General features: G+C 40.1%; 1 protein-coding gene across 3 annotated transcripts; it reads right to left on the bottom strand.

Moving 5' to 3' along the window:
* Window positions 1–1,910: 1,910 nt before the first annotated feature.
* Window positions 1,911–9,683, bottom strand: LOC135932957 (cytosolic non-specific dipeptidase-like). Of its 3 annotated transcripts, none has more exons than XM_065470743.1 (12): window positions 9,458–9,683; window positions 8,251–8,329; window positions 7,769–7,912; window positions 7,512–7,674; window positions 5,735–5,823; window positions 4,566–4,766; window positions 4,404–4,488; window positions 4,149–4,309; window positions 3,876–4,040; window positions 3,277–3,418; window positions 2,310–2,457; window positions 1,911–2,111 (listed from the first exon to the last, which is right to left on the bottom strand). In XM_065470743.1, exons 2-12 carry the CDS (start codon window positions 8,308–8,310, stop codon window positions 2,045–2,047), a joined length of 1,425 nt encoding a protein of 474 aa, XP_065326815.1. In that variant the 5' UTR covers window positions 8,311–8,329; window positions 9,458–9,683; the 3' UTR covers window positions 1,911–2,044. The 3 variants fall into 3 exon arrangements, with proteins under 3 accessions (XP_065326815.1, XP_065326817.1, XP_065326816.1); XM_065470745.1 differs by having other exon boundaries at window positions 9,513–9,683; XM_065470744.1 differs by lacking the exon at window positions 9,458–9,683 and adding an exon at window positions 9,336–9,354.
* Between the last annotated feature and the right edge of the window lie 106 nt (window positions 9,684–9,789).

Raw genomic sequence — 9,789 nt, 5'->3', positions numbered from 1 at the left:
ATACAGCTTGCTGTCATCCATGTAGAGGATTTGCTGATTTCTCCTTTTTGTAGACTGCAGCCAGTTTTGTCAATGATCTCACTGAGGGGGTTCAGGACTATGTAGAACAGTAATGGGGACAGACCACCTCCTTGGTAAAGCCCACACTTCATGGAAACTTGTGCAATTGGCTTGAGGTTGGACTCTAGTGATGTTCGCCACATCCCCATCAAATTCCAGATGAAGGCCCTTATGATCCTGTTAATCTTGTATAGTTCAAGGCGATCCAGGTGTGGGGCATCGATTCGTAGGATTTTTGTAGTCAATCCAAGCAATGCACAAGTTGGTGAGCCTGATCTTGCAGTCTCAGGGGACTGCACTTTCTATCAGTAGCTGGTGTTTCACTCCTCTGGTGTTTCTGACATTTGCTTTCTGTGCCCCGCTCAAGTATTGAGCCATATGCCTGTTCATCTTAGCTGCTATGATGCCAAACAGGAGCTTCCATTTGGTACTGAGGCAGGTCATTAGCCAGTAGTTGGATGGGACCAGTCCTTGAGATACTTATGAATCGGGATTGTCTGGCCTTCAGTGAGCCGTTTCGGATGTGTCTCATCTACTAGCTACTGGTTCATTTGTGCTGCCAGACGTTCACGGAGTGCAGCCAGTAGGTGTGAATCATGTTTGGTCCTGGTGCTGTCCAACTCTTCATACTGAAGACATTTTCTTAGATATCTGCCACAGTGATTGTTACTGGATCCTGTTCAAGGGTCAGCATTTAGATCCACTAGCTCGTGCTGTTGTCTCCAGCTGTGAGTTTTTGGCAGTTTCCAAGGCCTCAGGTATGGACAGCTTGCTGCACTTCCTAAGTACTCTTTCTTCATTGCACCTTTTTGTAGCTTCGATACTTGGGGAACTTCCCTCCATTCTGTCATGATCTTGGCCTCTATAATCTCCTCCTCCATGGAGAAAAATGCTCCTTGCAACTGTTCATTTGTAAACATGAATCTCAGTGATCACTACTGCCTTACTGTAGATCTGCTGATTCATTTCTGTAACGGTTGTAGTAGAGATTTTCCATAATGCTTTAAATGGTAATTCATGTAGTCTTGTAATTATGTTACAAACTATTTCAGTGAGTAAACCAGTGAAATCTGTGTGCAAAAGCTCACCTGTTCTGTGTCAAGACCACTAAACAAGACTTTACCATTAGATTCTGGCCACAGGTTTTGGGACCAGTACTAAAAGTACACTGGTTTATTGGAAGCAACCATGGCTGGGTTATGAACTAGCAAAAATAATAGCATATAGTAAAAGAATAAATAGTGGTACGTAGCATCATTACACCTTTTGATTAACACCATGGACTGCAATCAGAATACCTGGTGGTATTTTCATCCTGCTCTCAGGAAATGGAATTATTTAAGTTTGTGATATAACCTCACCTAGATTTCTTTCCTAAAGTAACATGAAGACAAGTAATGTCAGAAATCACAGAACAGAAGGGCTGACTGGACCGGTTACTTATAACAAGCACACTGATTTGTAGAATTGGACATTCAATAACTGTTTACACTGGGCAAGCTTCTACATATATCGACACATTCAAATTACACTATGAAAGCAAGACTGTACTTTTTTAATACTGTGATGTGGAAAACACTAATACAATAACAGTATTTGGTCATGCTGCTATCACTGACGCCTTAAACACATTTGATGGCTTCTAAATTAAGCTTACCAACATTATTTTATTTTTTTATTAGTCCTTTATTTATCCATGTAAAAATCCCATTGAGATTAAAAAACTAATTTCCAAGAGAGACCTGGCAGTATTATTAGGGGTTATGACCCACATGGTAAGCAGTGCACTGGTTAAAAAGTAAATCCTGTTACATCATGAAAAGAACAAAAACAAAAAAGGACAGCTCAAACAAAGTAAGAAAAACATGTTTATTATCAGCAGGGTGTATAAAACCGTTCATTGTGAAAGGTAAACCCACAAAGTTTATGGTCTGATATGGAGGATGAGCATATTTTACACCTGTCATTATGAGACACCATCAAATCACTCCAGCAGAGAGACCTCATGGAAGTACGCTCCCAGCAGCTTGACTCCCTGAATGTAGTTTGATCTGAAAATGGAGAAATAAAGCCATGATAATGGTTTGTAATTAAAAAACTCAGTTTACCTGTCATTAAGTTTGGCACAGAAATAATCTGGAGATGATAAACACGATCCTCTTCTTTTACCGCAATATTTTGTCCGTTTTATCAATATTTCCTACTTGTTACACATTTCAAAAGAAGTGAAACTGTGAGCTGTGACCAACCTGTTGATCTTTTCATTCTGAGAGTGAGCTCCATCATCAGAGGACCCTACAGGAAGCAGCATGACATTACGGCCTGTGGCCTCCTGGAAGGTCAGGGTGACCGGGATGCTGCCGCCCTCGCGAGTCAGATCAGGCTCGACCCCAAAGACTACAGCACAGCGAGGAGGAAAAAAACAATGCAAAAAGCAGTAAAACTTTTAATAATGATAATAATAATAATTTGTCACAATAAAACTGGATATAATCCTATCAGTGAAAATACCTGAAAAAGACTTAAAAATGTCCACAAAAATATGCATATAACAAAAAGCTTATAAAGATATTGTAGCGGACTAGGGGGAGGGGCCACTGGCCCGAGGACTTATGGGACTGATGTTAACGTGTTCTAAGTTGTAGTGTTATAACACCAGTTAAAGTTATCAGGTGTTGATTCTCCATTTTTATGTTAGTGTGTAACATTATTGTCGCTGTGTGTTCTGTGTTTGGTGCGGCTAGCGGAGCACCGTGAGTTAGATGGCTGTTCCCGTTTACCACCTCTCACTGCTGTGGTGTGTGAATGGGCGTTCCTAATAAAAGGCTGACCTCCCTGTAGCTTATCATTACGGCTAAGGCAGGAATAGCAGGTCAAAACATAAGTCTCTGTCTCCTCCTTGTCTGAGCTCGCCACAATATGTACAAGGCTTTTGGATAAAAAAAAATTTGCTTGTCCTTCTTTGTAATGTCCTGAAACATCTGCCCGAGGGCAGGAGCTGAAACATGACAAAATATTTGATTTGTCTTAAAGAAAAAACATCACAATGTAAACTGTAATAAAGTCCGTTGTATCATAGCAGGAGAAAGTGTTTTACACTTTTTTAATACAATAAACACACAACTGATTTCGACTTTGTATCAAGATAACAGAAATGGGTGAGATTGAGTGAACTCCCCCTTTAATCTAACAGCTTTTATCATTAAGTCCTCGTACCTGTCTTCATGGCCTTTCTCCCTGCCATGTAGTGTGGGTGGTTGAAGTCTGAGACCCAGGCCTTCGCCCCATGGCCCATGTTCACTTTCAGTTTATTGGGGCTTCCCAGTTCAGCAAACTTCTTCTGCAGATGATCGATGACCTTGAAGAGGGAAAAATAACTTAGACTTGTTGGAGCTTTTATACAGAAACAACCTGATGCTCACTATGTGTGCAAAGGGTTGAACTGTATTAGGTGAGGCAAAAGAAACTGACTTGATTGGTTGGTTTTCCTAATTTTATGCAGGTATATTTTAATGCCTGTATATTTTAATGCTATGACCTGTGACATTGGTTTTCTGTCTAAATAAAGTTACCTTCATTCACATTAAATCACTCCAGTTTTTTTACTTCATAATATAATATGTTTATAATATTTTTTTCATTTTCATACATTGCAGTTTCTTTTATACACTTCTTAAAAAAAAAAAAACAATGCATGGCTGAGCAAATCACCTGCGCAACAAACTACCAATAAGTGGCAGAGATACAGAGTGCCCTCTGCTACATTGTTTAGGTGAGTGTTGTATGCCATCATTGTGACCTATCACAATATTTACCTGCTTCTCCACATCTCTAGGGTCCATGTCAGGCACAAGGCGGATGGAAAACTTGCCAATGACCTTGCGAGGAATAACCGTCTTGGCTCCTGCTTCAGAGAAAGCCCCCTCAATACCATGAAGGGAAAGAGAAGGATATCTCCAACGGTGCATGAGGATTTGCTCCTACGGTGGAAGAAATAAAGAACAATAGGTTCAAAAAGTGTGAATGACCCAGTTATGCAGCACATTTCCACCAATGAGTGATGCGAACAACATAAATAATTTCTTTGCCTTTGTGTCATGCAGCAGCCGGCCAACTCCCACATCTTTACAGTACTCATCCAAGTCGAAGTCGATCTTCTCGTACAGCTTTTGCTCCTCTGCTGTCAGAGGCGCCACACTGTCATAGATCCCAGGAACCAAAATCTTACCCCTTTTGTCAACCAGGGAGCCTGTGCAGGAAGTCACAAACACATGATTAACACTCTAAACTGCTGTAAAACAAGGTTGGTGAGACTAAAAATCACAATTATCAGCTTCACTTGCCCATAAGTGCGATGAGGTCGGTCATGGCCTCATGAACAGAGCCACCAAACACCCCTGAGTGCAAGTCCTTTCCACCACACTCCACCTTGAGGTTGGAACGCAAAACATTATTTTAAAATACTTATGTGTCTCCCCACCAACAGTAATCCAATAGGACTTCACCTCAATGAAGAAATAGCAGATTCCTCTCAGACCGTAGGTGATGCAGGGTTTGTTCTTGCCCAGCCAGTAGTTGTCAGAGATGCAGACGTAGTCCACGTCTTTAAAGAAAGTGTCCTTTCTAGAAAACACAAGATCATCCAGACCCTCAGATCCAGATTCCTCCATCCCCTCAAAGCAGAATTTGATGTTGATGGGAAGGTCCTGCAACAAGAAGAGAGATGCATAAGAAAGAAAAAAGAAAAAAAAAAATCAGAAGACTAAAATTTGGTCACTGGTTCAAGTTTAAATTCAGGCTCATTGTGAATCTGTTTTTCTCATTTTCTAAAGATCAAATAGTTGATTAATCTCATATTTTTAATTTGGACTCCCTGCACATGCTGACTGTTGATCTTTTATCTCCAGCCTTTGCTACGCGTGAACTTTCCTTTAACGCTTTGAAGTACAGTCCAGTACAATTCAGGAAAAAGCAAAGACGATGTGCTTCAGTTTAAACATTAAGTGATTCCTGCCTAAGACAATCCTACCCCGGGACCTTTGACCAAGACATTTACTGCTGACAGCTCTGAAGATATCAACAAGTGATCTGCAAATCAGTGGTGTACTTTAACACAGAGATAATCCATTTCTAAGAATGACAATTAATCAGTTTGGAAATGCAGCCGTGTACTTAGCTGTTCCATGTTGCAAGGCTTTGTTTTTATCAACTTATTTCTAATTATGCACATTAATTAATCAAATACAACCTACATAACCCAAAAATACACTTACTAATACTTAATAGTATTACGCAGGTTTTACATTTCTCACAATGAGTTTTAATAATAAAACTGAGCATGAGTCCAAACTAAGCATATAATTGATCTTATGTGTGATATGAATGACCCACATATCATTTTAGAATACAGTGCTGTATAGTAGCTGTTCTGCTTTATTAATACTATACAAAAACAAAACAAAAACCTTGATAATATTCTAAGTAGTGGTGTACGTTTACAGATTCTGAAATAAACCATCACACCTCAATATATTCCTGTCAGTAATTTCAAGTGTTTCAAGTCACTGTTCAAACAGGTTTTTTTGTAAGACACACTAAAATATCATATCATCTTTAAACTATCTGAACTCGAAACACCTTTTGCTGGCCAGCTTAAATCTGGCAGTAACTGTACCTTTCCGATCTTCTGATACGCTTCAATGCAGTTAAACCAAGCCAACACTGGACCCTTGTCATCAGTAGATCCTCGTCCATAGAGCTTACCTACAAAAAGAAAACTTTATTTCAGTTTCAAGGTTCTCATGAGAGGATAGTGGAGTTGAAAAATGACACTAAGGTTATTTTTATTACATAGTCAGCAGATGACAGTGCCCCATTTTAAGCTTGTTTAAATCATGACTAAGATTATGTGTAACAATATGAAACCCTTGTTCATGATTTTTTTTTTTTTTTTTTAAAAAGGTCTGCAGCAAGTTTTTGTAAAATGTGACATAAGCAGCACTAACACAGCTGAGCAGGCAGGAATGAGACAGGGGGAAGAGGATGTGGCATTTTGTGTCAGCTGACTCAAAACGCACAAGATCACGCATGCTGAGTCCAACAAACCAGAACTTTAAGGAAGCAAAAAGCTCTTTAACATCCATCCATGTCTGCTTAAATCCCAATATATGTTGTAATAATACAACATACAGAACATCTAAAGAACGCCTTACTTGAGCCATTTTGCCTTTTCACAAGCTGAATCTGTTCCAAAAGCTTCTAATAATAACTTTATGGGTTCAACTTGGCCTGAGAAGATTGGCGATAAGACTGCAGCTCTAACAAAAGATGAGCTAACTGGGCTGGACTTTGGAAACATGCTGCTAGCTGTTACTGCAAGCAGAAAGCTGATTAAAGCTTGAAGAACATTTAAATATAATTTATCCAATCTAAACACCAAAGAGAGAGTTTGATGTTATTGATGTTGCAGCGAGATGACCCCTGTCTGCCTGTTGAGGTCGCCTAAGGCCCTAAGGCCAGGTGTGAATGTGGGTTGAAGCACCTGGGATCGGGTCTTAAGCCTGCATTGGAGGTGGCTGACAGCTGGTGTTGTAATCCACCACCTCTGTTCCAACGATGGTTGTTGAGCAGAGGCAAGGTGGTTTTGCAACTAATCTCCAGTCATTGTAATGACCAAGTGATTGTAATGACCTGAGCCAAGGTGAGCCCTCATGTCAGGTGATGACATGATCAACGCGTCTCAGGGCCATCTCGAAAGGGAATAACGCCAACTAAGGGTTAAACACCTGGGACACACAAGCATTTGTTTTTAGAACTGAAGGAGCCTCTTGGATGAGAGGTGAAATGTCTTTGCAAACTTAAAGAAGGCCAAGTGCCTTGTTTTTTCCAAGCTCTCGAGACGTTCCTGTGACTTGTTTTGTGTTACTCGTCTTTGCATGTCAGACACATTCATAGTCTACATAGTTTAGCTTGTTGATGGCACGCTTTCTCTTAGTTATAGTGCCATATAGCATTCTCATTCTCATCTTGCACCACCTACCTGCTGACTGGATTTGTTTTTGTTTTCTGTAATCTCTGTTCATTTAAGACCACTAAAACACTCTGTCCTCATTATTTTTTTGTTGTTTTCATAGTAATTGACCAGCTTTATTCATCTTAGAAAATTAGTTCGCCTTCTTCTTCTTTTAGTTTTGCCATCTATTCTATCTACAGGACAGTACTGTAGCTCATTTTTCAGTCATATTTGATATTATAACTTTGCTAAACCAAAAATTACCCGGTGTAACTTACAAACAGCTGGCTACAGTATCCTTAAAGTTTTAATTTTCATCTATTTTTACAAGCCCAAAGCGCGTTCCAGCTGACTTCAGTTACTTGCATAACTTTCCAGCTCAGAAACAGCTCCAGGGTTGTTTTGTAAAAGACGCAGGCCAAAAGTATTCTCCTCTTACCGTCTTTCTCCACCAGAGTGAAAGGCTCTGTGTCCCAGCCATCATCGATGTTGGCTGGCTGAACATCAAGGTGCCCGTAAATACACACCGTCTTCTTGGCTGGGTCTGATCCTAACTGCCCCAGGATGATAGGAGGCAGGGGGATCTCCTCTCCTGAGGGAAGCTGCATGAATCATGATTTATGGTGAAATTTAAGTAGAAAAGATAATGTAATATACAAATCACTAATGTATTAAGAAATGTAACCAGTGCAAGACCTTCTGTTTGCCAACGTCCACCAACTCCACAGTCCCTCCCAGCCTCTCGATGTCCTTGGCTGCCATCTCCATCATTTTTTTGATCTCCCCGCGCTTCTCAGGCCAAGCAGACACACTCTGGACACTCACCCACTCAGCGAGGCGCTGAGGACAATTATGAAAAAGGGATTTAAAGAAATTAAAATGGGTGTTTTAGGCACTTTCGTCATGCTCAAAAAAGCAAGTGATTCTTAGGACATCAGACCTTCTACAAAATTTGACTAAAGCAGCAGTTATAATATCACTGAATCTTATCAGGAACTCTGGTTTTACAGTTGGCATCTACTATAGTGCCAGCTTAAGTGAATGAGTTACAATGCTGTCCAGTTTAAAGTTGGCTCAATAAGCCATTAAATCAAATGACAACCATACAATGATTAAACAGCCAAGAGGTCTTACATTGAGTCTAGCATAACTATTATATTTTTCCTGAGTGATCTTACCTGCACATACAGGTCCTGGTGGTCGTCCACATACTTGAAAAGTTCTGTGAGATGAGCCATTTTGTGCCAGCAATGGGATCTGAGGGTTAAACAAGCAGACTGGTGTGAGTCCACCTCTGGGTTTGTGCAATCTTATGAGAGGACAAAGACCACGCCTTCCTGCAAATCTGCTGACTGCTGCTGAATTTGCAGCTCCCATCGTGCACATTAGGTCATGAGACTTAAGCTTGTTTCACATCATAATTTCTCAGATCTACAGCTGCAGCTGACCAGGCTTTCAGAACAAAACAGCAAGAAAATGTCAAGAAATGCGAGGCTCATAATACAAAGTTACAACTGACGCAGTAAAGGATAATGCTCGGTTCTGTGCCTTCTGGTCCCTGCTTGTACACTTATCAGATAACCTAAAAGCCACATGCTGATGCAGTAAATTAATTAAGGTAGTTGAACTTTACTGTAAAATGCCTCACTTATTGAGTATCTGCATTTAAAGTACTGTTTAAACTAAATGTACTTATCATAGAAAATATCATCTCACGTCTTAACGCCTTAGAGTTGTGTGGCGACCAAACATAATCGATCTGCACAAAAGATAATACATTTTGTTTATTATTTATTAGTATTAAAACAACAGTTAGGTAGACTATGGTTGATAACATATGTGTAGAGGTGAAAAGATCACTTAATTGTGTGAAGAAAGCCATAAACAACAATTAAACCGTTTCGTACTGAGTGAGAAACTGAAAGAAGGCCATGAAAACTTCAGCACACACGGAGGTTACTTTCCACAGGTGTGCACTGAAATTTGGACTCGCCCTTGTTGTTGCACGACACGACCACTCCTCTAGACCATATATCTGAATATTTCCATGCAAAATAGGCACAGAGACTTAGATGTAATAGTTAATATAGTTCTTTTTTTTTTAAGCGGATATACCCTTTTTCGACTAGTACTAGCGGGTTTTGTACAGCATGCTATGAAACACGAATAATGAGGTGGTAAAATGGCAAGTGAAGCGAAACTAAGTTGGCTAAGCTAAGCGGATGCAAAATAGGTAGGGTAACGGGTCATTGCCGTTACCTACCATTAACCCGACTGGGTTAATGTAACCGAGAGCGGATCTAGCCCTCTCCGACAAATACTATGGTCATTTCTAAACTGCAAAGAGAAATATTAAAATCTACCCATCTTGTCAAACAGACTTACTGTGTTTTTATTCCAGATCAGCTGATGTAAACATGTGACTCCGGGCCCTTCTCACCTGACAAAGACTTCCTGTATTTGCTAACGACGGACAACTCTGTGAGGTCTGCAGTAAAAAAAAAAAAGCAAAACAAAAGCTACTTGTTTTGTGGGGGGAAAAAACCCAAAGCGATTCAACTCGGGGGGTAAAAACAACAACCCACCAGATGAACTGGTTCAAAGCGCAAAGAATTATGGGTCATCGGAAGCTGCTTCGTCACGGGCGTCTCATCTGAAAAAAAAAAATACATTTACTTCTCAATTGTTCTCCCGTTTGTTAAAAATGACAACAACAA

This window comes from Pelmatolapia mariae, linkage group LG22 (assembly GCF_036321145.2).
Source record: "Pelmatolapia mariae isolate MD_Pm_ZW linkage group LG22, Pm_UMD_F_2, whole genome shotgun sequence".
In the NCBI taxonomy this organism is placed as follows: domain Eukaryota; kingdom Metazoa; phylum Chordata; class Actinopteri; order Cichliformes; family Cichlidae; genus Pelmatolapia; species Pelmatolapia mariae.
The sequence above is the reverse complement of the archived record's forward strand: the minus strand, read 5'-3'. Positions and strand labels throughout refer to the sequence as shown.

Excerpts from the sequence above, each read along its gene's own strand:
- LOC135932957 (XM_065470743.1), bottom strand. The coding sequence starts at position 8,310 with ATGGCTCATCTCACAGAACTTTTCAAGTATGTGGACGACCACCAGGAC. Across the intron at positions 3,419-3,875 it reads CTAGAGATGTGGAGAAGCAG|GTCATCGATCATCTGCAGAA; the intron begins GTAAATATTGTG and ends TCCCTCTTCAAG. Across the intron at positions 2,112-2,309 it reads CAGAATGAAAAGATCAACAG|ATCAAACTACATTCAGGGAG; the intron begins GTTGGTCACAGC and ends CTCCATTTTCAG.